Source organism: Miscanthus floridulus, chromosome 16 (genome assembly GCF_019320115.1).
Source record: "Miscanthus floridulus cultivar M001 chromosome 16, ASM1932011v1, whole genome shotgun sequence".
Classification (NCBI taxonomy): domain Eukaryota; kingdom Viridiplantae; phylum Streptophyta; class Magnoliopsida; order Poales; family Poaceae; genus Miscanthus; species Miscanthus floridulus.
This window is the reverse complement of record NC_089595.1, coordinates 115,464,104-115,491,216: the sequence shown is the minus strand read 5'-3', so window position 1 is coordinate 115,491,216 and position 27,113 is coordinate 115,464,104. Positions and strand designations below refer to the sequence as shown.

The 27,113-nt window shown below is 46.2% G+C and overlaps 2 protein-coding genes across 2 annotated transcripts; one reads left to right on the top strand and one right to left on the bottom strand.

Moving 5' to 3' along the window:
• Positions 1-1,979: 1,979 nt before the first annotated feature.
• Positions 1,980-2,714, top strand: LOC136511502 (agamous-like MADS-box protein AGL29). Its single transcript, XM_066505554.1, has one exon. It carries the CDS (start codon positions 1,980-1,982, stop codon positions 2,712-2,714), a length of 735 nt encoding a protein of 244 aa, XP_066361651.1.
• A 9,915-nt stretch (positions 2,715-12,629) lies between these two features.
• On the bottom strand, positions 12,630-16,306 carry LOC136511339 (isocitrate dehydrogenase [NADP]-like). Its single transcript, XM_066505438.1, has 15 exons — positions 16,240-16,306; positions 15,579-15,622; positions 15,354-15,463; positions 14,936-14,973; positions 14,747-14,886; positions 14,636-14,689; positions 14,444-14,552; positions 14,193-14,278; positions 13,997-14,100; positions 13,826-13,894; positions 13,627-13,742; positions 13,460-13,498; positions 13,100-13,241; positions 12,840-12,965; positions 12,630-12,744 (listed from the first exon to the last, which is right to left on the bottom strand). The coding sequence occupies exons 1-15, from the start codon at positions 16,304-16,306 to the stop codon at positions 12,651-12,653; spliced, it is 1,338 nt and encodes a 445-aa protein (XP_066361535.1). The 3' UTR covers positions 12,630-12,650.
• Between the last annotated feature and the right edge of the window lie 10,807 nt (positions 16,307-27,113).

Genomic DNA, 27,113 nt, shown 5'->3' with positions numbered 1-27,113 from the left:
CGATGGTTTGCACCTCCATAACCCCTCTCTCTCTCTCACTCTATTTATTAATCCCGTACTAGTACATGTTATAGTACTCGCTATTTATCCCAAATGTAAGTACGCATGCTATATCTATGGCTAGTTGATCCTAAAATCTTCTATCATGTATCTGTCTCTGTATTTATTTCTACTCATCTTTTTTTTCTCTATCTCCTTTCTACTTTAGTTCTTTATCTTTGATGTAAAGATTTCAGCTGCTTTCTACTGAACGAAAAGGCTGAGCCCCTGCCCATCTTGCTAAAAAAGGCTCAAATTGGTGTGCGATCACATTGATGAAGAGCGATTCTAGACAAAATTCTGCACCAGTTAGATGTTGAAGAGATCCTGATAATTAAGATCTCAAATATAAGTGAAGAAATTGTCTCATGGCGCTATGAGCTTTCCGGCGCCTTTTCTGTTCAAAGTGCTTACAAATATGGGTGAAAACGGTATGGATATTTTTCGACCATATTCGAGACCGAATCCGTTTAGAAGAGTTCTGATCTGTCCATATCCAAGTCTAGATATTCAATATCCGATACCGTATTCGTATCCGAATACTCAAATCGCATATTTATGATGTCGATACCCAATCGTATCCTATCCGGCATGGTTGACACTATCCGTATTTGAATCCGAATCCAAGCAGAAATATAAAAACAAATGTAATATCGGTGATATCCGTCCGTATCCGATCTGTTTTCATCCCTATTTACAAACTTAACTAAATTGAGCACCGTCGAGAGAATGAGACCTATATGCTTGACGCAGTAGGGAAAAAAACGAAGCTAAGTTGCATCACTTACATGTGGCAGCATCTATGGAAAACAAATATTCCACCAAAAGTCTCACCTTTGCATGTCGCCTTGCAAGAAATGGTCACGCCACTCATGGGGAGGAGGGCAGCAATATAAATTTTCTCAAAATTTGGTCAAAATTATTTTTTAGTGAATTATTTCACCATGCGATGGTTGCTTGCTGTCATTCTCGGCTCTTTTGGAAGCAATGCGCACGGATTGTTCTGTGCTAGATGATTCTCACCTCCATTTTTTAGGTCCAGACTGGCTTCTATTTGCCAGATTGCTAGGTACATGTATACCCGATGATGAGTATTCTGCAAGAATCTTACGACGTATTTGGTTAGCATCATGACACTGTCCGGAATTATCCAATCCTCTATCCGAGCCTACGCACGTCGTTTGGTTTGCAGTACGGATCCAACTGGTCTGTCACCGGCCAATTCCACAAAAGAGCAAAAACCTTCCTCGGGAAACCGCTGGACCGCCTCGTGCTGCATCAACCACGTCGTTAATATTAGGAAATGTTTGTCTGTTCAAGGTTAATGGACCTGTTCAGCTGATACGTTTTCGGATGATTTCAGATAATTTCGGATGATTCAATAATATTCTGTGAGAAAGAATAAGCTGAAACAAGGAAAAAAATGGTACATCGGGCTGAAAATTGGCATCACATGAATTGGCACAACACGCTAATGCAACTAAATGCGCATTAATTTCATCTCGGATGCTACTTATAATCCAGCATGTTGTGCTTAATTGCTTATGGATTGTAATGTTGCCTAATTATGCTCTTCATAAACCATCTTTTTACTTGCAAGAAACATAAAAGGTTGCCCTTTACGTCACAAATTAATAGCTCACTCTTTAACCTCATCCCTCATTTAGCATTAGCATTTGGGATATGTATGTATACAGCTTGAACTACACCTAGTAGCTAGCAAGTTACTCCTAATTACCCATTTTTATTATATTGGATCCTCACAATCGACAACTCATGCGATCTAATTTCTCATAATCTCATCTCTCTCAGCTCCCCTTGCAGCGTTAGCTATAAAAGATGGCACACATTTGATCAACTGCAGCCGCTAGTAGTATTCATTGGTAAGGCTAGCTAACCGGCCGGCGAGTCGATCGGCGACGTGCACGCAGCAACTAGCAATGGCGCCTCCACGCCGGCCGAGCATGGGGCGGCAGAAGATCGAGATCCGGCGCATAGAGAGCGACGAGGCGCGGCAGGTGTGCTTCTCCAAGCGCCGCGCGGGGCTGTTCAAGAAGGCCAGCGAGCTCTCCATCCTCTGCGGCGCCGACGTGGCCGCCGTCGTCTTCTCACCCGCCGGCAAGGCCTTCTCCTTCGGCCACCCTTCCGTGGAGTCCGTCGTCGAGCGCTTCCTCGCCTCCTCCTCCCCCTCGCCTGCAGGTGCCGGTGACGGTGCTGGCCACTCCTCCGCCGGCGGCGGCGAGGACCGCGCGGTCTCGGAGCTGAACCGCCAGCACGGCGAGCTGCGCGCACAGCTGGACGCGGAGAAGACGAGGCAGGAGCGCGCGGACGAGGCGATCCGGAAGGAGCGCGAGGCGAGGAGTCCCGCCATGGCGTGGATCGACGCTGACCTGGGCGCGATGGGCCACGACGACCTGGTCGCGTTCTGGGCCGCGCTGGCGGGCGTACAGGCCGCCGTGGCGGCGAGCGCCGATCAGCTGCTGCGTGACGCGCTGCTCGTCGGGCGCAGGGGCCGGCAGCAGCCCGCCCAGCTCGCCGGTGGTGGTGTGGCCTTTGATGTCGGTGCGTTTGGCATTGGCGTGCAAGTGCAGCCGCCTCCAGGATTCGCCGGTATCGACCTGCAGGGGTTCGGGGGACAGGCTGCTGCCATCCTCGGCGCCGCCGGTCCCTCATGAGGTGATCGAATGCATGTGTGCACAGTTCACACAAGTTGCTGCATGGACGCGTCGTGCCTATGTTGGGTTTGGAGATAACATCGCAAATTTGCAACACTGTTTTAATTAATTTGTTGTATGCTTCTCTCCTATTATATATATGATTATGATGCTATTGCTCGTGATGCATTGTTCTTTCTCAGCTTGCTTTGGATCGAGCACCATTCTCGCTCATTAACACTTAGGTTATCCGACAATAATATAAATGTCCGAGGACGGGATGCCATCTCCATAGTAGTCTGAAAAAAAAAAGAACCGTAATAATCTACCTCATAATTTTGGATCACAATTAAATGCAATGGATCCAAACTGAACCTAAAATGTTTAAAAACCATATCCACACTATTTAAGTAAATTTGATGTCGCAAGCATTATTCTGTTGAGAGATCTCCTTTCAAGAAACTGCACTTTTGAAACAAAGAAAATACTTTTTTTGTTTTGAATAATGGAAGTTTTTATTAAAAACTTAACAAAATTACATCGAGATGATATAAATTTTTGGAAAGCGCTTCCAACGTCTTCCTAAACAGACACGCGATGAAACAAGGAGAATAACGACGCATTCTAGGCACACAACCAAACAAAGAGAAAACCAACATATTCTAGTGCTTATCAATCCATAAACTAGATCGGCACCCATATAGACATGTAGTGTAAGAAAATATGACATTTTTACATATATTTGCCTAATTAACCATGTTGTGACTGTTCATCTCGCCGTTCTATATCAAGAAAACATTCACTTAGTACGAGGATGCCATTTTCATACGGCATTCACCATACCTGAATGTTGGATTTAAGTTGGTTTGGCCCATTTATTTTCAATTAATCAATAAATTCTAAGGCCCATGTGTTTAAATCCAAGTGGCAATTTAAGAAGAGAATTAATCAATATATATATAAAAGAGGGTAGCATTTGTTACATCTTCTGTGAACATGGAAAGATCAAAGATGCATGTGCCACACCACACGTGCACCTGCTCATCGCCACACCATGGCCAAGCCGTTTCTGAGGAGGGATGGCACATTCGGGGGGAAGTTTAGTCCCTGTCCACATTGAAAGTTCCTATGCTAATTAGAAGAACAAAACATAAGCTAATTATACAACTAATTGCATAGATGAAGACTAATTTACGAGACAAATCTATTAAGCCTATTAATCCATCATTAGCACATGTTTACTGTAGCACCACATTGTCAAATCATGAACTAATTAGGCTTAATAGATTCGTTTTGCAAATTAGTCTCCATATTTTTTTTTGTGACGAAAGAAGAATTATATTATATAATAGTTGGGTATATCAACACGTTACCAGCACTCTGGATTAGACAAATATTCAGAAACTGATTTTCATCTAAATTGTACCCACGCTGTGAATAGCTCCAGATCTCAAAACTAAAAACATGTACAACGCTTTGCAATATGGATGACAGCATAGGCAAACACTCGGGCAAAAGGCTTGAGAACAGATGCCCGACAAACAACGGTCAACATTCATGTAGGCGGAGTTGGAAAATTTATTCTTTCTGGTGTCTTCCTTCTTATTCTTTGTGCCATCGAAGGATGAGGAAGACCTATCTAAAACTTATTCTTCCTAGTCCTTCATCGTGGCCAAATCTAACCATAATAAAACGGAGAAGAGACCGAAGAAAATTATTCCACGGCGGCGACACCATTTTTGTCTTGTTGTCACTGTCCGAAAATAAAAGTCTCCATGTCATACTAGTGAGGATGCTGACGCCGTAGTTGTCACCTCCATCTTCAACAAAGCCGTCATAGAGAAAACGATTTCACCTTGCCCTCTCACCATCACTGGAGAGGAGGAGGAGATAAATCTCCAAAACCAAAAAACTTCATGGAGAGACCCTAACCCCAAGGACTCGATCTGCCGAAAAAAAATATTAAAAATGATGGATCCCCACTCCCTCCGACCTACGGTGATATGCCGGAAGGGGGGAGGGAGGGGACCAGTGGGGGGTGCTCCGAGTTGCGAGATGCGTGACCTAACAACCCAAATAGTTTCGTTCTGGCAGATCTATGTGGCGCTTTAAGGTTAGGAAACGATGGAGATAGATAAATTAGTCTCCATCTATGCAATTAGTTTTGTAATTAGTCTATATTTAAGACTCTAAATTAGTGTCAAACATCCGATGTGAGAGAGACTTAAAAATTAGTCCCTCAAACCAAACACCCCTCAATCACAACATCAAATGACCCGATTTGATGCTGTTCATTACATGTAAACATGCATAGATGTGGATAATATGCTAGCAGGGATTAAAAACTCTCGATCACAAACTAAATTCTAAGGATACTCTAGGATAAACACGCGTAGATATGTGAGTTTAATTCCCGTGTTACCCTTGAATATCTTCACCACTTATCTTGACACCAAATGCAAAATAAAAGAGGGTGAAGCTTACTCGTACAAAAGTACACCTTCGCAAACAGTTCTTGTCATTTCAGATAAGGATCGTCCATAGATAGCAATATTAACAGAGCTAAGTTCCTTTATTTGTTATCCATGATAAGCGGCAAGTGGTTATAGCCATGTCTGTCCTCTGCATCCGTTTGTGATGTCTTATAGGACCTTCAGTGCTAGCCTCATTTGTTATCTTACTCTATTATAGAGTCTAAAAAATTAAAGAGGTGTAGCCTTCATCTTTTTATGTTGTTACCTTAATTAGTCCCTCGTGCTTAACCTTAGTGTTAGAAAGGATCGTTTAGGAGTGTAGTTTCGTGTCGTTGTCCTCTCGACTTGTTATACCATTTTTTATTCCTTATTTGGATCACATGCGGGCGAAGGCATCTTCAACACCAGATAAGCATAGTGCGGTACAGCCATGAACTTGGCCAGAGCTGGCCGACCAAGTATGGCGTGGTAGGCGGTGTTGAAGTCGGCGACGTAGAAGTTGATGTGCTCGACGCGGTAGTTGCTTGTCGTGCCAAACTGTACTGATAGGGTGATCTCTCCAAGCGGTTTGGATGCCCTGCTAGGTAGCACACCCCAGAAGGAGAAGTCTGAGGGTGTGAGATCTGCTATCCCGAGGCCCAACTCCTTTAGGGCTCCGGCGAAGAGGAGATTCAGAGCGCTCCCACCGTCGATAAGCACTTTTCTGAAAAGCACTTTCTAGACGGTTGCATCGAGGACGAGGGGGAAACACCATGTGTAGGGGATGTCTGCCCACTGGTCGGCCCTGCTGAAGGTGATTGGGACCTCAGACCATGGGCGATAGCTGGGGTTGGCAGCGACGGCTTCCGTAGTGACGATGAGCACCCACCGGGTGGTGAGCTTCCGTTCTCTTCTGCTCTCGGTGGAGGCGAGACCCCGAAGATGGTGGCAACCACCTTGTCGTGGTCCTAGAAGGCATTGTTATTGCCCCCAGTGGTCGGCGGCCTCTGGCTCCGTTGTTGGTGTCATCGTCCAACTTTTTGTCCTGGAACTCCTTAGCCAAGCCAAGGCAGTCCTTCATCTTATGTCTGGCGTTCTTGTGGAGAGGGCATAGGCCGTCGAGGATCTTTTTATATTGCTCATCGTAGTTGCGCTTGGTGCGAGGTTCATTAACGACGGTGAGGATGTGGTCTGGCCGACGGCGGCAATTTTGACCAGACTTGGGTCCTTCTGGCCGATCATGGCCGCTGTCACGATGGTAACTGCAGTCGTTGTAGCGGCGGTCGTTATGGCGTCGGTCATCGGGGCAGTCGTCATAGCGGCGTGTTGGGCGATGAGTGCCCGCATCCTCGTTGAAGCGCACCTTGGCTTTCTCGGCGTCGGTGTGCTGGTTGGCGGTCATGATCATCTCACCAATCCCTATGGGTGGCTTACGGTTGAACTTGGAACGAAGCTCACGGTGATGGAGTCCTCTGATGAAGGCGGTGATGACCTCTGCTTCCTTGATGTTGGGAATAGAATTCCTTATCTCGAAAAAGCGTCTAATGTAGCTACAGAGGAGCTCGGATGGCTTCTAATTGATGCGGTTGAGATCATGCTTGGTGCCCGACCGAGTACACGTAGCCATATAATTATCGGTGAAGACCTTTTTTAGCTCTTCCTAGGATCCGATGGAGTCCGGGGCAAGGCTCGTGAACCAGTTCATGGCGGTTGGCGTGAGCATGATGGGAAGATAGTTCGCCATGACACTAGTGTCTCCTCCGGCGGCGCGAACAGCAGTGGCATAAGCCTGTAGTCACTGTGTTGGGTTCATCCTTCCTTCGTAGGGCTCGACCCCTATGATTTTAAAACCATGGGGCCAATGAAGTGTTCGGAGCACCCTCGTGAATGCTGGGGGGCCTTTGGGGTTGGCGGCGCCATTATCTACAGTGTTGCCAGCGTTGAGCGGCTCGAGAGCTGAGTCCGAGTTACCGTACTCTTGCTCATACTCCTGGCGGCGACGTACTTCTTCTCCATGACGACTGAAGTGGCGTTCGTCGATATGTCGTCGTGCATCTCGAAGATTGTTGAGGTGCACTCGGACGTCCTGGTCGACCTCCTGGTCGTGTTGGCGGTGATGTTCGATGCGGTTGCCCCTAGCTCCACCTTGGAGGGGTTGCCTGTGTCGCGGTGTTGGTCGATGAAGCGACTTTGGTGGCGATCGGTTCTTGTCACGGTGGATCGGCGAATCGAGGTTGTGGAGTATGAAGGTCTCTGTTCCTGGTGGATCTCATTGACCTGATAGTGTGTCGCTTTAAGCATAACGGCAACCTTGGTGACCTCGGGTGTCTGTGGGAGCCAGGCGAGCTTGTTGGTGGCCACTGCGAGATTGGCGCTTCGTGTCTTGTAGACGTTGTGGCCATCAATGTGGACAAACTTGTCGTCGAGGTTGCGTTGGAGTGGCCTTCCTTGCGAGTCAAGTTGCTGCTCGGCCATCGCAAGAGCAATCTCGTTTACTCGGCGCTGCACACGGTTGACGGTCTGATTCTCGTGGGCTCCTCCTCGATTTCGCCGTTCCGAGGGGAGCTGTCGATGCTCAAGCTGAAGATTGCGCCGCCGCGGAAAGGAGGGAGAGGAAGTCGCTCGGTGGTGGTTTCGGCGATGGTCTCCGTAGAGCCCTGAGACTCGGAGCCCAGATTCTCCTCCAAGATGGTTTAGAGGGATGCTCCGGGGCGTCGGCCAATGTGCAGCATGTTGACGGCTGGTGGAGGCTGGTCAGCGAGCTGGTCGGCGAGAGGATGGACATCTCCAACCTGGTTGGCAAATTTGCCCCTTAGGGCATCTTGGTAAACAGCGGCGACATTGGTGAACCCGAAGGGTAGGGCCGTAACCTCTAGAGTTTCCCGAGCAGCCTCTAATAGATCTGGATCAGAGGGTGGTCGACGCTGAACTAGAGTGTCTAGAGCCGATTCAGCGATGGAGAGGCAATCGGCGAGCTTCAGGCTGACCCGATCGATAGATGCGATCAGATCGTCATTGTTGATCTGCCTCCTCTGGTAGCGAGGAAGCGGGCGGTGAGTCATCGATGAAGGGGACCTCGGAGGCGGTTCCGAGATCGGATCTGTAGTCGTAGGTGTTGGGGTGATCGGCGCAGCGTTGATCTGCACCGGCTCGACGAGCTCTCCGATTCCGTCAGCGTTGATGACCCACGAGATGGATCTGACTATGAAGATCTGGCCAGGCTGCGGAAGGGACGAAGAGCCTGCGGAAAAAGCTATCTTGTTCGACAAGGAAACAACACGCAGACCCCTACCTGGCGCGTCAACTGTCGACAGAATATCATCGGCAGTCCTTCGAGGGGTATCCCACGAAGGTAGATTGATCGACAGAGAAGCGTGTGATCAATAACAAGAAGGTAATAGAGACACACGAGTTAGACATTTCAGGCCATCAGTATGATGTAATACCCTACTCCTGTGGTATGTTGCTTTGTATTAGCTATCGTATGATATTGCGTGAGTTTAGAGGGGGTCCCTGCCCGCCTTATATAGTCCGGGGGTAGGGTTACAAGTCGGTTAGATCTGAGAGATAATCGAAAAGTAATAACAGATGGAAGGAATCTTGGGATCATACGTATCCTCACAAATATCGTAGTATCTTCATGATATCTTCCCGGTGTCTTGCAGGAGATGCCAAGCAGAGTCGTGCCCCGCAAGGCTTCATCTTGTGGGTTGGGCCACCCCTTGGGGCGCAGCTCATGTAATCTGTCGTGGGTATCCGGGGTCGTACTCCCACAGTTCTCGTTATCTACCTTACTCCAACTTTAGAATAGCTAGTATCTAATTAGTGATCTATTCCAACTTACTTAAAGATAATTCTTCCTACACATTTAGAACATGACAAACGCTGACTAACAGAAGTATTGGTCCTAGCAAAAAGTAGTCATCCGCGTAGTTCTTGATGGATGAAGCCTCTAATTCCCACCTCCTAGCCACACGTACATATTTACCTCTGAGAGCGAGGCTAATAATATAGTTCACTGGCTGTAAAGATTTTTATAGTTTTCTCTCAGCCCACTAATATAATAGTTATCTTTTCACTATGAATACATAGCTTCACTTGTCTCTCTCACAAAGTTTTTCGGTTCTAATATCTAAGTCGGCTATAAGCTTACAATCCGTTTTTCTTCTCTCTCCTCTTATCTTCTCTATCTCAGTATTTAGTCAGCTTACGGCCTAATACTGTACTTGCTCTTAGGCCAGTCCACCGTTACTTCACCCTCTCCGATCCTCATTTCTCAAGTTTATCCATCAGTCAATGTCACGGAGATTTATATCTGCACGGTACGTTTTTTAAGGGCGCGTTTAGTTGGCAAAAATTTTTGGTTTTGGCTACTGTAGCACTTGCGCATTTAGTTGGCAATTTTTTTGTTTTGGCTACTGTAGCACTTTCATTTGTATTTGACAATTAGTGTCTAATTATAGACTAATTAGGTTCGAAAGTTTCGTCTCGCGATTTCTCACTCAACTGTGCAATTAGTTTTATTTTTCGTCTATATTTAGTACTCCATAAATGTACCGTAAAATTCAATATAGCACTTTAGGGTGAAAATTTTTGAAATAGAGCCTAACTCAACCCGATACTTACCCTTGCAAGGTCATGGGCAGCTCTACGAGACCATATGACAAATTGTAAAGTCACCTTCTAGTTGTCTCACTCGTTCATCTGACATATGAGCCTACATAGATATGCGGGGCTAACTTACGGTCCGTTTAATTTCTCTCCTAAAATTTACTTTTTATACCATCGAATATTTAGACACATGCATATAGTATTAAATATAGACTAAAAAAATAATTAATCGTATAATTTGCAACTAATTTACGAGACAAATCTTTTAAGCCAAATTAGTCCATGATTTGACAATGTAGTGCTACAGTAACACGTGTGCTGATGATGGATTAATTAGGCTTAATAAATTCGTCTCGCGGATTACTGACGGATTCTGTAATTTGTTTTTTATTAGTATCCGAACAACCAATGCGACATTCCCATGTGACATCCGATGTGACATCCTAAAACTTTACACTCTGAATTTAAACAAGGTCTTACATGCTGGTGTGTTGGGCATGGCCCCAACACCCTGAGGTGGCTAGCCTCATCTTCTATGGTCACGTTCGCTTGTCTTATGAGCCGTACTATTTTAGCGAACAAATATTGTTTTTGTCTTACAATAAATCAGCGAACAGTACTTTTATCCAGTGTCCTGTTAGCTTGGCTGATAAGTCATAGCTGAAAATATTGTTGGTTGATTTATTATAAAAAAATTATTCATTGATTTAAAAAAAATACGGCTTATAAGCCAAATGAATAGAGCACATGACTTTTCAGCAAAGCGAGAGGGGCCTATGTCCCCACACGAGATCCATGCCACGTTGTTGGTGGCTTCACAGCTACGTGCAGAAGCTACCAATGCTCCGCCTGACAAAAGTTGCAGGGATCAATTCAAGTAGGTCTGGTTTAGATTGCAAATTTTTGTAATCTGGACACTGTAGCACGTTTCGTTTGTATTTGACAAACTTTGTCCGATCATGGATTAACTAGACTCAAAAGATTCGTCTCGTGATTTACAACCAAACTGTGCAATTAGTTATTTTTTTTTTACCTACATTTAATACTCCATGCATGCGTCCAAAAATTGATATAATGAAAAAAGAGTGAAAAAATTTGAAATTTTGAGGCAATCTAAATAAGGCGTTAGTATGTTTTGTGGCGGAGTAGCATAAACCCTTCGCAGAGGTCGGGAGAGAACGTATCTGACAAAAAAGTTGGAAGATGTTCACATTTTAAATGTTGGCTAGCGTTTAGATTGAGGTTAGGAATCAGTATTTAATACTGTAGCATTTTTATTTGTATTTGACAATTATTGTCCAATCATGACCTAACTAGACTCAAAAGATTCGTCTCGTAGTTTACAATCAAACTGTGTAATTAGTTATTTTTTTATTTATATTTAATACTCCATATATGTGTCCAAAAATTTGATGTGATGGAGAGAAAGTGAAAAAACTTACGATCTAAACAAGGCCTGGGTTGTAAAATTGGTAACCTCATGTATTCACTGCCTATGTGTCCTAAACCTTTTAGCTAGAGCACACGATACCAAGTGTCAGCGTTGCGGCTGGCCTAAGAACTTCAGGCACTACAGGTGCAAAAAGGTAGGATGAAAGCGGTACGAGACCGATATCATTTTTTATGATATCGTTTTCGAGTATTTTTGTTTTTTATCAAAATATAAAAGTTGTCATTTTAAAATTTTAGCACAGCCATTTTTTTCATTAGACGTTTTGATAAAAAACAGAAAAATCCCGTAGTTGCGACCTTCATCTCTACAGAAAGGCGTAAAATAGGTACCACGGCTCATTTCAAAAACAAAACGAAAAGGTAAAGGGCCTGTTTAGTTCCCCAAAACCCAAAAATTTTTGTGCAGTATCTATTACATCGAATCTTGTGACACATGCATGGAGTACTAAATATAGACGAAAAAAAACTAATTGCACAGTTGGGTGAGAAATTGCGAGACGAAACTTTCGAACCTAATTAGTCTATAATTAAACACTAATTATCAAATACAAGCAAAAGTGCTACAGTACCCCAAACCTAAAAAAAAATCGGATCTAAACACGCCCTAAACAAGAGGAGAAGGTACAGTCGTACAGATGTAGTGGGCGTCAAGCTCAGCCGACCTCTGGACTCCAGAGCGACGGTCGCCATCTGGGCAGTCGCTGCCTTTATGGGCTGGGCCGCCGGCCTCTTCTGATCACCGTCAAGAACTACAGTCTACAGGCACTGCTTGTGCATGCCAAAAGAATTATGACATGTCACATGTGTAAAGCTACTCGGTACTTCGCAACAAAATCAAGAACTACAGGCACTGCAGTCTGCAGGAACGTGTCAGAAAAGTGTCACAACTAAGCCCCGTTTAGATCCAAAAATTTTTGGATTTTGGCTACTGTAGCACTTTCGTTTGTACTTAGTAATTAGTGTCTAATTATGGACTAATTATGTTCAAAAGTTTCGTCTCGTGATTTCTCACCGAACTGTGCAATTAGTTTTTTTTTTCATCTACGTTTAGTACTCCATACATGTGCCGCAAGATTCGATGTGACGGATACTGCACAAAATTTTTTGGAATCTAAAGAGGCCCTAATTCCAATGTTTAGCACAATGAAAGCCGGTAACGGGTCTTTAGGGGAAAAAAATTCCAATCTTTATCACGAAATCGGGCACAGATGAAGAGACAACAATCATTCTGTATGGACGACCTTTTATTTGAAATGTATCAGATAATCAGGTATATGAGTTCCATAATCACGGAATCTAGGGCAGTCTCTCATTGGTAATGATCGGGCATATATTCGCCTAGTTCAGGCCTTCAGGGTGGTGGCACAAGGAAAGAAAATGGCAGCATAAGAAAAATGACTCGAATCGTCGTGCAAGGAAGCATCACACTTCAGCAAGGATTTCATAGGTTTGAGTTGGCCGCCAGCCTTGATCTGAGCTCATCAGCAACAGCGTCGATGAACTCCTCGGTGTTCAGGTAATTGCTCCTCGTTACACTGCAACAGACATCAGTCAGTAGAAAATCAAGAAGTGTATGCATGCTGAAGATGCACTTGAATGGAGCAGCAATACGGATATTGCAGTCACATACTTTGCAGATCCGTGAACAAGAAGGGCAAGGTCCTTGGTCATCTTCCCAGACTCGACAGCTCCAATGCAGGCAGCCTCGAGCTTCTGAGTGAAGTCAAGTAGTCTAGCATTGTCATCAAACTTTGCCCTAAACCACACAAGGGGAAGGGTTGGCTACTGAGATAATTGGAAGTTGCATAATTTGTAGGCCCAGATAACGAATGAATCTGAACTGATGCATCTCACAGAAGTACTAGAACTGTACTCGATGGGCATACAAACCTGTGTGCAAGTCCTCTTGTCCACGCAAAGATTGAGGCAATACTGTTTGTACTGGTTTCACCTCCTTTCTGATGAACACGGTAATGACGGGTAACAGTACCATGGGCAGCTTCAGCTTCGATCGTCTTCCCATCAGGCACATCTGGGGCAAGGTTACATGAACCAGATTAGCATCATTCTGTTTTACAATGGTTACAGTGCTCTTCTGAAACCTCTAATCTAAAACTCGCAAAGTCTAGAAGCATCCAAGTAAAATACACTCATTTTCTTCTTATTTAACCAAACCAGTAATAATGTGGCTGTTGACTGATGAGACATTTATCAATTATCATGACAAGTACTGAAAGCAAATTTAGTGACCTACCAGTACCGATGTCATCAAACCCAATGAGCCAAAACCTGCAGTTAAGGAAAGAATCATATCATTAATACATCACTTGTTAACTAAGGTCTAAGAGCAAGCAAATGCTAGCGTTACTCAAAACTTGAGTCCAGATTCTAAAAACTGGCAGCAGGAAAATTGTAACCTTGAGCTAAGAAATCGCTCTGCACATCTCCATCATAATTCTTGCAAGCCCAGACATACCCTCCTTCACTCTTAAGCGCGTATGCTACCATGTCATCAATGAGGCGGTGCTCATACCTAAAAGCATCAAAAGACCAGATGAGAAGGAAAGGCCTTGGGGCTCAGACCTTGTTAAACAAAGATGGAAGTTGTAATTATACCATATGCCGGCAGCTTCAAATTTGGTTTTCCAACCAGCTTCATAGACCTCCTGGAAAATGTCCTTGAACCTGCAAACAAATCAAGTACACAGATAAACATGCTGCGCAAGGGGAAAGGCACCATCAGTAAGACCTGAAAAATAATGAGAAACAGTTTAGCAAGACTCTTACCTGCCATCATATTTCTTCAAAATAGTGTTTTTGGTGCTAAGATACAATGGCCATTTCTTTTCATAAGCAGTGGCCATAGAAGCCTCAGCAAAGGCATGGATGGACTGCATAATTACACAAATACTGAGATTATAAATCACAAGAGGGGCACATTATATATGTCAAGTAATGGAATAGTAGCAAGAACCAACTGTACCTCATCAGTGTTGTACATGGATAAGGCAACTCCTCCGGCACCAGTGAAGTTGAACACCTCCAGCTCAACTTGCTCTTCTTTTCCCTCTATCAGTAACAAAACAAAGAACAAAGGGGAAGAGGTCAATTCTTCACAGGATTCGCTCAACGGATGAACAGAATTTTAGAAAATGCATCATATGAATTGCAACTAGGAAGTTTAATAGGATAAGCATTCCATTGGTTATTAAATGCTGAGTGATTGATACATACCAAAAACTAATTTGAGCTTGCCGGGGCCCTTGATAACTGCATCAGTTGCCCGGTACTGATCACCGAATGCATGCCTCCCAAATCCCAATGCAAATGGGCTTTGTCCACCCTGAATTCACCAACAGTTTAGTTTAGAATACAAGATCACATAAATGAGTAGCTATGATTATGATTGTGGTCTTCCTTAGATACCTGGAACAAGCCGTGGGATGTTTTTGCAGATGATTGGTTCTCTGAACACAGTGCCTACATGCAGTGAGCACAGGAATAGAACTGTCAGTCTCGAGGACTGGATAATGTTACACTTGCAGGCTGCAGCAGCATCTTACCATTCATAATGTTCCTAATTGTGCCATTCGGGCTCTTCCACATAGCCTTCAAGACAAACTCCTTTACCCTTGCTTCGTCTGCCAGCCATGGATTTTGACGCAATGTCAGTAAATCTAGAATGTCATAAAACCTTGTCAGCAGAACAAAATAACCCAAATGTACCTGGTGTAATGGTGGCACACTTGATAGCCACATTGTACCTACACAATAATGGATGAGCATAAGCTAGGTGCGCGAAGCAGCAAAATATCCATAGCCCGCAACGCCAAACTACTGAATCAACAGATAAATGACTTATGAAATGAGGTTAAAAGGTTGAATCGACTATGTATATTCAAGCCAAACTCACTTTCTTAAGGAAGTCTTTTGCAGTAATTAAATGACTTATGAAAAAAGGTTAGAAGGCCGAATCAACTATGTATATTGCACCACAAACAGCAAGCTTGTTAGACAAAGCAACTAAACACAAACTTGAGCATCTGGATTGGATATAAATAATATTGAGCCACAACAGTCTTTTCTTTGATTTGCTTTCCATTTCCACTTTCTTAAGGAAGTGACAGTAACGTGCAATTCTTACTTGAGTGTGGCCTCTGCAGCCTCGACTGTGACTTTGTCATCGGTAGCATCACGGTATGGAAGGCCGAGGTCAAAGTATTTGATGTCCAGGTCCACGAAAGGGAAGATAAGCTGCAGGAAATTAACATCCCAGCAACCAGTGTTAGGGGGGAAAAAAAGATGTTATCTCAAAGAACAACAGCACGGGAAGCAACATCGAAGACAGAGTCAGACATGTTCCGATTACCTTGTCCTTGATAGATTTCCAGAACACCCTGGTCATCTCATCACCTGAAAGCGAAATTCAGCAACAAAGGTAAGGAGCAGGCCAGCTTGATTAATCGCGGGGTGAACGAAATCCCGGACACTACGGGTTTGGTGGGTGTGTTGGGGGGAGGAGAATACGACGGAAGGGGCGGTATCATTATAGTCAAATCAAAAATTCAAAATAGGTGTGCCTGGCCGTCTGCCAGTGTCGTCATTCGTCAAGAACAGTGGGGGCTGAGGATCAGGCACTGTGGGTGGGCGGGGCCGTGGGGGTGCTAAATAAAAAACTTGCAGTACCATGCACCATGCAGGGAGGGACCAAGCAGGCAAGCAGTAGCTAGTGTATTAATACCAGATTTTTTTTTTAGTTTTTGTAGTGGGAATGCTAATAATTTCTCTCACAGACACATGATCGTTCCTTTGTCTTTGGAGAAATATGAGCAGCTCATTTCTTGTTTCGAAGTTCCAACCATCAAAATAGGTGTGCGTTCGCTCGGAGGAATTTGAAGAAATCTGGAAGAATTTGAATGAATCTAGAGGAATCTGTGAGAAGAAAAGACTGTTCTAGATGAAAAAAAAAACAGATCAAGCCGGCTTTAAGGGCACGTGAACGGGACCACAGTGGGAGATAGATCCAAAACTTGCAGCAGCACGCACCATGAAGCCATAGGGACCAAGCTGCACTGAAACGCCCTGCTTTTTAGCCATGGAAGTATTTTTCTCTCACAACATTTTAGCATAAACATCAGCATAAGTCAAATTTTGAGGTAAGCGAATAGGGTGATTATGTTAATATTACTAACATCTTTTTTATTCCTTTGGTGGGAATAATGCTAGCAGGATGAATGGCAGAAGTCCAGAACCCTGCCTTTCTTACGAGATAAAACATTTTTTGAACGAATATGAACTCACGCATCTATTATTGGCTTATTGCTCATGACACGTGTTTCGTGGCGTCTTGTGTTTAACTTGAGCGTGTTTGGTTTCACGCCACAACTCACGGTGGCCACAAGAATTAGTGTTGTTGTTTAGTTTGTAGCAGAGGTGCGCGAGTAGCATTTTCAAGCCATTTTTGCGCCACGACTTAGGCACCGATTTTTAATGCCACACCTTCGATGTGGTTGGTTGTGGCCAGGAGCCTAATAACTGTCTCTTAGTATTCTTCTTGTCATAGACTTCAAACAAATCAATCTAAAGGTTAACTAGATTTATAGAAAATTTAAATAGATTTAATCTCATAAATGCTAGTATTATTTTGCATGAATTTGATGAAATTTTAAACTATTTGACTTCTCGAAAATCAAAGAACTATATTTTATTTTGGAGAGTGGAGGGGTGGATGAGGGAGTAATCTGGTAAGTGATAGCAATTGACAACGACACTTAATAATAGCAATATTAAAAAAATGTAAGTAATCTAATATCCATTGACCAACCACAACCACTTCCGCAAGTTACACGACATAACTTACATTATCCTAGTACCTAAGAGCAACTCCAACAGCTTGGCTAAAATTAGTAGCCAAATTTTATTGTTTAGCCATTTTATAAAATAGAAAACTCCTCAAAAAAGAAGAGTTCAACAACAACCTTGTTATCTTACAAAGTCAGACAGCGAGCGCCCGTGGTTAGCTATATATGGCCACCGAAAATCAAGGGGTAGCCATCTTCCTATTTTACAAAATCAGATAGCACATCTGTTGGAGTCTACTTTTTGTTATACAGATTTCAAAATAGCCTCCACAACAAGAATAGCCAAACAGTTGGAGTTGCTCTAAGTTGCATCATCGCTTGTCGGAAAAAAAAAAGTTGCATCATCGCATGCATTATGAGCTTAGAGCATGACCATCGTAGACATACAGATAAGCAAAATCCATTTGAGACGACATCCAAACTTCCAAGCACATAGCGCAGGCACCAATGTGCTAGACCACGGTTTTTGTCCGTGCTCAGACAAGAGTACAACAGTCCTTTCTCTCCCTCTCACATGCTAGCGTTCTATCTTCTGAGGCTCTCGGTGTCTCTACGAGAACAACTGGCATTCTACACGCTATTAACTTTTTTATCTCTCTGCGTCTCCATCTGATGTGGCACACTGAAACCACCACCCATCGGTGGAGGCTGGAGCGTTAGGGCGGGCCATCCAGACACGGACGACCTCATCCGCCTTAATATGTTTTATTAAAACATTTTTGTGTTTGGATTTAAAAAAGGAATAAAAAAAGGTTTTCTTTTTTTGATAAAGAATACGTAAAAGAGGTTGGCAGGCAGGCAGCCGGTAAAGAATACGTAAAATGGGTCCACGTCAGCCTCCTCACTCCGCTACTCCAGTGAGTAATGTCACACATGCAAGGAATTGCTACAATCGCTATTCAACTAATCTTGTCTCATGCAATCTCTTCTCCTGTGTGCAGCCTCAGTCGGCGGGTTCAAACAACCCAGCACTCCGAACGAGCAGATGTTTCCTTCCCCGTCGTCAGCAGGATGGCCACATCAAGGACCGCTTCAATGAGTAGCGCTTGTAGTTTCATGTCTTGTTCTCTTCGCAATGGATTTCTGTCCAAGACAATGTTGTTGTCATGCATGTGTTATAGTGATATGTGGTGATGGATTTGAACTCCTTGTTGAATGATGTGGAATCCTGTCGAATAATGGTTGGAATTACTGTGACATGTGGTGAACGGATGTGATTCATGTGGTGCGTGTGATGGATTGTGACATATAAGGTGCCGGATGTGGTATATATGTGATGGATGTGATATATATATGTCATATGTTGTGTTTGCAGTGATCGAAAGCAAAAAAAAAAATTTGGTCACTTTGCCGAGTGTAACACTCGGCAAAGAGCCTTTGTCGAGTGCCTTTTGCCCTGACACTCGGCAAAGCTACCAAAAAATACACTACCGGGTCTCTTTGCCGAGTGCTAGTACCCTGACACTCGACAAAGCTGTGTACACTACCATGTGTTTCACAGCTTTGCCGAGTGCCAGGGCTCTGGCACTCGGCAAAGAATTTTTTAAAAAAAATATTTTTTCTTTGCCGAGTGTCGTCTTAGCTAGGCACTCGGCAAAGATTTTTTTTAAAAAAACATTTTTTTTCTTTGCCAAGTACCGGGTCAGGAAGGCACTCGGCAAAGGATTTTTCAAAAAAAAAATTCTTTACCGAGTGCCGGGTCAGGAAGGCACTCGGCAAAGGATTTTTTTTAAAAAAAGGAAAAGCTTTGCCGAGTGCCTTCCTGACCCGGCACTCGGCAAAGACGCCGTCAACGGTTGACGGCCAATTTTCTTTGTCGAGTGCCCGACAAACGGCACTCGACAAAGAACCCTTCGCCAGATGCGGCTTTGCTGTTTGCTCTTTGCCGAGTGTGGCACTCGGCAAAGCCTTTGCCGAGTGCAATAGGGCCTTTGCCGAGTGCCCCAGGTACTCGGCAAAGAGCGCGTCTCCAGTAGTGGGTGTAGAAAGTAACCAACAAGTAAATATTTGTAGTTTTGCCATACGTCGTGATCGGAGGTGGCCTAGCACTCAATGACATAGGGTTTATACTAGTTCAGACAACATGCCCTACGTCCAATTTAAATCGGTCGGTGACTTTATTCCTGAGCCCAGGTACTCGAAGTTTGCAGTGGGGTTACAAACGAGAAGGGAAAAGATGAGGAATGCAAAAGGTCCGATCAGACTTCGGTCGGAAGGGCCTAGAGTGACAGGAGCTTCGCTATGAGCCAAGTGTTCAAGCGTGTGCTTGAGGTTCGAACCTGGCGGTTCTGTGGTTATGAACTAGTGAACTTGATCGATCTGATAAATCCGAAATGACTTGAATATTGGGAGAGAGCGCATCCCCTTTTATAGATGAAGGGGATGGCCTTACAAGTGAGGGAGAGAGAGTACATATGTTTCTGAGCCTTGCTGCCCACGTCGACGGGTACAGGACGATGGTAGGCGCCCATAATACTGTTGAATGTCACATGCACGTGGGAGGTGGTGTTGTCTTCTTCGGGCATGGCAGACGTCGGCGCCTGCCACACTGTTGATGCCTGAGGCATGCAAGGGGTTTTTACCATGTTCGTTCGGTACGATAAAAGCTAGCGCCCACAACACTATAGATGCCCAGAGGCATGTGGGGGCCTTACTGTATGGGAGTTGTAGGCGCCCACAATACCGTAGAGGAAAACATCGGCGCCTACAACACTGTTTGTGTCAGGGAGGTTGCATAATACTATTTCTGCAGGTATATATGGTATGGTCCCTGGTATCGTGGTTTGACTTGTGCGACCTGCCTTGCTTTCCTCGTTCGTTCCCCGGTCCCTTTCGAGCAGGTGTTCCCGGTCGGTTGGTCCCAATCGGTTCTGATCGCGCCAATCGGAGATGAGCAGTGAGCAGGTTTTTGCGTACCCTGGTCGGAGACGTGGGGTCGGAGTCAGAAGTAGTGTTTTGGCCAGGCCTTCTGGTCAGAGAGGCCGTCCGGAGGCGGGCTGGAGACCAAAGTGAGCCCTCCGGTCAGAGAGGTGGGCCACAGTCAGAAAATGGGTGTCGCTCCTCCTTGGCCAGACCTTTCGGTTGGTGATTGGATCGCCCTTCTAGCTTGTTTGTTCAGATACTTAGGCCGCCCCATGAGTTGCGTGTTGTCTGCTTGGGCTGAGCCTTTGTTGGGAAGCCGGTCCGTGAGGGACCCTGGGTTTATGAACCCGATAGAAGCCCCCAAGCCCCCAGGCGATTCGAGCAGAATCAACTGGGGGGGTTTTTTGTCTTTGACGGCGGGTGCGCGTGAGCGCACCCACGGGTGTAGCCCCCGACGATTCAGGCAGAATCGTCTGGGGGTTTTTTCGTGTTGCCAGCGGGGGAGGTTTTTGTTTTATCAGTGGGTGCGCGCGAGCGCACCAGCGGGTGTAGCCCTAGGGCGATTTGAGCAAAATCTTCTAGGGGTGTTTGTTAGCGGGCGTGTGTGCGTGTTTTTTTAGTCGAGATGAAGTCGCCAACCAAGGCATCGTTACGTAGCCTGAGGCGGTTAGTTTTTTAGGGATTGGGTGAGACGGAGCTCATGGATCGTGGCATCGGTGCGCGCCGTGGGATCGGACGGGGCAGTTAGTCTTAGGGATCGGACGAGATGAAGCTCGTGGGTCTAGGCGTCGGTGCGTGCCGTAGGATCAGGTGAGTCAAAGTCATGGATCCAGGCCTCGATGCAGCCTACGAAGCCAAGGTAGTTAGTTAGTTTTAGAGATCGGGCGAGCTGAGGCTCGTGGATCCTGATGGGGTGAGTTTGGGGTCATAGACCTAGGTGTTTGGTGTGCAGTCGAATCGTAGCCAGATGGGGCGAGTTCAGGGTCGCAGACCTAGGCATTTGGTGTGCAGTCGAAGCATAGCCGAATGGGGTGAGTTTGGGGTCGTAGACCCACACGTTTGGTGTGCAGTCGAAGCATAGCCGGATGGAGCGAGTTTAGGGTCACAGACCTAGGCATTTGGTATGCAGTCGAAGCATAGCTGGATGGGGTGAATTTTGGGTCGTAGACCTAGGCGTTTGATGTGTAGTCAAAGGTAAGCCGGATGGGGTGAGTTTAGGGTCACAGACCTAGGCATTTGGTGTGTAGTCGAAGTGTAGCCTGATGGGGCGAGTTCGGGGTCACAGACCCAGGCGTTTGGTGTGCAGTCGAAGCATAGCCAGATGGGGCAAGTTTGGGGTCGTAGACCCAGGCGTTTGGTGTGTAGTCGAAGCATAGCCGGATGGGGCGAGTTTAGGGTCACAAACTCGTGCGTTTGGTGTCTTGAGCCCTGAGCCCCGTTGGGCTTTTGGTAGGGGGCGGTTTGAGTTGTGTGCATTACCCCGTCCTTGGTTTCTCACAACCAGAGGGGCTAAGTTTTGTCCCTTGTCCCGATCGCTCGAGCTCGAGTGACGTGCTCGGTGAGTTCGCTAATGGGTATGATTGAGTGGAATCCAGTTTTGTTGTTCATGACGGGGTCGACATAGCCCTCTTATGACATTCCACTGCTCCTTTACCTGCAACCCGGTAGATGCCTAGGTCATTCTGGAGACCGATCTAGGTGGCCTAATGGCCTCCCCTCGATGAAGATTCTATGGGTTCGGTAGAGGCTTAGGATCGAACGAAAAGGTTGAGATGACCCTGTCTGCTAGATTGGGCGAGGGCCGCATGGGGCTCATCTGCATTTTTCTCCCCTGGCTCTATTTGATGTGGGCCGGCCTCGAGCCCTTCGTGGGATGGCTTTCAAACCCCGATCGGTCGTTGCTCATGTGGAATGAGGCAACTGCCTCTTCGTGACACAACACGGAGCGTTGTGATGTATTTCGCTGCATATACAATGCTTAGTTCCTGAGCCCCCAAGCGGTTTAGGGCTCGAATCGTCCGGGGGGCATGGGCGTATGGAATGAATGCGTGTATGGATGTATGAAATGATTATAAAGAAATAGAGAGGGTCGGTAGTGTTACCTTGATGACTCGAGTGACGGGGTTTGAAGAGCTCCAGTCAAATGTTCGACCGAGACCCGTGCTCATCGTTCATGATGGAGTCGACATGGCCTACATGGGGCATCCCTTTGCACCTTACCTGTCCCTTGGTGTGTTTTTCTGAGCCGTGTGATCTACTTAGGAAGCCCGATGGTCTCTCCCAGTGGAGATCCCATTTTGGGTTTTTCCAAGTCCCACCTAGGGATGCAGAGAGTTTGCTTGTGTGTGGTGATGCTTTGGTTTTTGTGCTTGGTCATGCGATAGTGGTGGGCCATACCTAGGCCACGTCTCATCTAATTAGGCTGTGTTCTGTCTGACCAGGCGTCGTTCCATCGGTCAGTGTGCGTCCCATCGGTCAGGGTGCGTCCCATCGTTTCCTATCCGCATTGAATGGGGGAAGGGAGAGAGTTTTTCGCTCTGATCTTTTGCCCCTCTTTGGCTATAGTGTTTCTTCCTTAAATAGGGGGAGGGAGAGGGCTCTCCGTCATAGTCCTTTGCCTGTTCTCCAACCATTGTCTCTCCTCCTTCTTCCTCCTCACCAAGAGTGCATGTATGCCATGGCGGTTTCTAAGTGAGAGAGGGGGTGAGTGAGAGGGAGGACTTATAGATCCTTTCATGAATCCAGAGCGCGATGTCGAGCTGGAGGCTACCTAGGGTGGTGCTGGATTCATCTACGAGGCCTTCTTTGAAATGGAGCCAAGTTTGGACTTTCTCCGGTGGATCTTCACCAGGCGAGCCTTGTCGAAGGGGAAGTTGCTCAGGATCGTGCCGGTGGAGGGTTCTACGCCTGCAGCTGCTCAGGTTGGCTAGTTCATAAAGTTTGATGAGATCTCTTCCAGCCATGGCGACCATACCTTGCTAGTGGCGTCCCTGCCCAGGAGCTGCCTCGGCTGCATGAGAAGGTCAGGAGCTCCATGTTCCTCTATTGAGCATCTATGGGTGCGACACCCTTGAGGTACTTGTTGCACTCGCTGACATCGAGGGAACAGAACCAGGCGGGTCCCTTGAGGTACCCGTTGTGCTCGCCGAAGTCGAGGGAACCGGGTGGTGGTTACATCTGGTGGCATGTGCCATAGTTTCTCCTTTGGAGTTGGGCGATGTTGTCGAGGGGCCGCAGTAGTATTTGGATTAGAAGTAGTTAGAAAAATGTAATGATTGTGGGTGAGCCCCCGTATGAATAGTTTTTGTATCAATGAATCCATCAGTTCTATTCTTGTGATGGAACCACACTATTTGTTCCTTGTTTTTTATCCTAGCACAACTTTCATTTTTATCCTTTTCTTCTTTGCACCTGCCCATTAGTTCCATAGACTGTAGCTGTTGAGAGCCCACGGGGCTCGGCTGCTTGTAACCGTAGGTCATGGCGGGGTGCGTTTTAGTTGGGAGTAAGAACAGAGTTACGTAGGGCAATCAAAGGAATGGAATGTGCTTCCGTTTGGGGACAAAGTTGTTTACCATGTGACAGTAAAAAAGAGAGTAAAAAAGAGAGGTAGTATTCGGTATTATACCCTCATGGAGCCCTCGAGCGACCCAGGCTAAAAGTGTTTGGGCTGGGATGCTTTATAGGGGCAAGTGTTGACTAAAAACGGTAAGACCAAATTTAGGGGAAAATGACGTAGCTGTTGAATGTTCCAAGTGTTGGTGAGAACGTTGCCATTGTTGTCCTCCAGTTGGTAGGTGCCTAGTCAGATTACTTCGGTCACTGTATAGGGCCCTTCCCATGGTGGAGAGAGTTTGTGTTTTTCCTTCGTTGATTGGGTCCTCCGAAGTACGAGATCACCAACTTTGAGTATCCTCCCCCTGATCTTCCCTTCGTGGTACCTGTGTAGGGTTTGTTGGTAGCGAGCGGAATGGATGACAGTCATCTCATGGGTCTCTTCGAGTAGGTTGACTGTGTCTTGCTAAGCCTCCATGGCTCGATCACGGTCCAAAGCCTTCACTCTTGGGGCACCGTGGTCGATGTCGGAGGGTAGTATTGCCTTAGCTTCATAGGCTAAGAAGAAGGGTGTGAACCTTGTGGATCGGTTTGAGGTTATTCTTAGGCTCTAGAGGATCGCTGGGACCTCTGCAACCCATCGCCCAGCGTACTTGTTGAGTCGGTCAAAGATGCGTGACTTAAGTCCTTGGAGGACCATGCCATTGGCATGCTCGACCTGACCGTTAGTTCATAGATGTCCGATCGAGGCCCAGTCGATCCTGATGTCGTATCCATCACTGAAGTCTAGGAACTTCTTTCTGGTGAAGTTAGTCCCATGGTCAACGATGATACAATTAGGGACGCCGAACTGGTAGATGATGTTGAGGAAGAAATTGACTGCCTCTTCCGAGCGGATGTTGATGATGGGCTTGGCCTCTATCCACTTGGTGAACTTGTCGACTACTACGAGTAGATGAGTAAAGCCACCTGGGCCCTTTTTGAGGGGTCCCACCATGTCAAGGCCCTAGAACGCGAATGGCCAGGTGCTGGGGATGGTTTGGAGATCCTATGCCGGCAAATGGGTTTGTCGAGCGTAGAACTGGCACCCTTCACACCTGTGGATGACCTCCTCTGCATCCCGTAGCACGGTGGGCCAGTAAAAACCTTAGCGAAAGGCTTTCCTGACTAGTGACCTTGAGGCCGTGTGGTGTCCGCAAATCCCAGCATGGACCTCAGGGAGGAGCTACTTCCCCTAGTTGGTGGGGATGTACTTCATGAGCACCCCTGATGGACTCTGTTTGTAAGAGCTCGTCACCGAGCACGACGAAGGTCTTGGCATGTTGAGCGATCCATCGGGCTTCAGTTCTTTTGGATGGGAGAACCTCCTTGAGGAGGTACGCAAGTAGCAGCACTCGCCAATTGATTTGATCGAGTGCCAATATGGTGATGTTGGTGGGTGATGTCGTCATGGAGGTATTGGGATCAGAGCGCCCGAGCGCTGGCTTGGCATCGGGGTCGGAGCCCCCAGATGCTAGCTGGGCATCGGGGTGTGTCTGGACTGGACTTTCTAGGATGCAGATGGATGGCTCGTGGATGTCATTGATGAAGACCCTGCTTGGGGATGGATCCCTCCTGGCGGCTAATTTTGCAAGAAAATCAGTGGCATCATTGTCCTTTCGGGGGATGTGATGTAGCTCAATCCCCTGGAATTTGTCCTCGAGCTTGCGCACCTCTTGGCAGTATGCTACCATGAGGGGGCTTTTGCAGGAGGACTCCTTCATGACCTAATCAACAACTAGCTCTGAGTCACCACGAACATAGAGTCATGTAGCACCAAGCTCGATGGCGATGCGTAGTCCATTGATGAGGGCCTCACACTCCACGGTGTTGTTTGAGGCTGAAAAGTGGTGGCGAATGGCATAGCGGATCCTACTCCCGTTCGGGGAGATCAGAACCACTCCAGCCGAGCACCATTACGAACCCATCAAAATATATTGTCCAGTACTCGTGGGTGACATCCAGGGTTGAAAGGTCTTAATATGGCTAGAGGGGGGTGAATAGCCTATTTAAAATCTATAAATCAACTAGAACAATTTGATTAGTATAACAAATAGCAAAATGCAAACTTGCTCTAGCTCTACAAGGGTTGCAAACCACCTATCCAATAATTCTAGTTATTATGATCACTAGGCACACAATCCACTAGGTCACTACTCACTAAGAGCTCACACAATTGCTACACTAAAGAGCTCCACTAGATGAACTTAATTCACAAAGCAAGCTCTCAATTCTAGCTACACTAAAGAGTTTGATATAGCTAGTTTGTAGGAATATAAATGAGTAAGGGAGGTGATTATACCGTCGCGTAGAGGAGTGAACCAATCACAAGATGAATACTTTATCAATCACTGGGAGAATACCAAAAGCCAAGAGACAACCAATTTTCTCCCGAGGGTCACATGCTTGCCAACACACTATGTCCCTGTTGTGTCGACCAACACTTGGTGGTTCAGTGGCTAAGAGATGTTGCACGAACCTCATCCACATAATTAGACACCGCAAGAACCTACCAACAAATGAGGTAACTCAATGACACAAGCAATCCACTAGAGTTACCTTTCGGCGCTCTGCCGAGGAAGGTACAAATCCCCTCATAATCACCAGAGATGGCCACGAACAATCACCAACTCATGCCAATCCTTCTCCGCTGCTCCAAGCCATCTAGGTGGTGGCAACCACCAAGAGCAACAAGCGAATCCCACAACAAAAAACACGAACACCAAGTGCCTCTAGATGCAATCACTCAAGCAATGCACTTGGATTCTCTCCCAATCTCACAAAGATGATGAATCAATGATGGAGATGAAGAGCTTTGGCTAAGCTCACAAGGTTGCTAAGTCAATGCAAATGGCCAAGGGAGTGAGCTTGAGCCGACCATGGGACTTAAATAGAAGCCCTCATGAAATAGACCCATTGTACCCCTTCACTGGGCACAACACAGGGTGACCGGATGCTCTGGTCATACGATGCGTGCCATGTGTCCCCTCTCTTCAAAAGTTGATCGCCCGATCTCAATGGTCAAGTGATGACCGAACGCAGCAGCTCAAAGTGATCGGACACTGAACCTTAGCGTTTGGTCATTTCCAGTAAGCATACAGAGATGACTTTTTACGACCGAACATGTTCGGTCATGCTCGACCGAACACGCCCAATGTCCGGTCACATGGCAACTCCCCCATGCGCTGCCACATCAGCAGCACTGGACACAACCTTCCAGCGTCTGATCACTAAGTGACCTAGCTTCCGGTCAGAGACCGACGCCAGTGTCTACATGCTTCACCTGACCGGACATGTCGGTCCTACCAAGACCAGCATCCGGTCACTTACAGTGACCTCCATCTTTTCTGTCTAGGTTGTCGGTGGCACCGCCAGACTGTCCGCACTCTACGGGCGAACACTCCATCGGTGAAGTTCCTAACCCTTGCTCAAATGTGCCAACCACCAAGTGTATCACCTTGTGCACATGTGTTAGCATATTTTCACAAATGTTTTCAAGGGTGTTAGCACTCCACAAGATCCTAAATGTATATGCAATGAGTTAGAGCATCTAGTGACACTTTGATAACTGCATTTCGATATAAGTT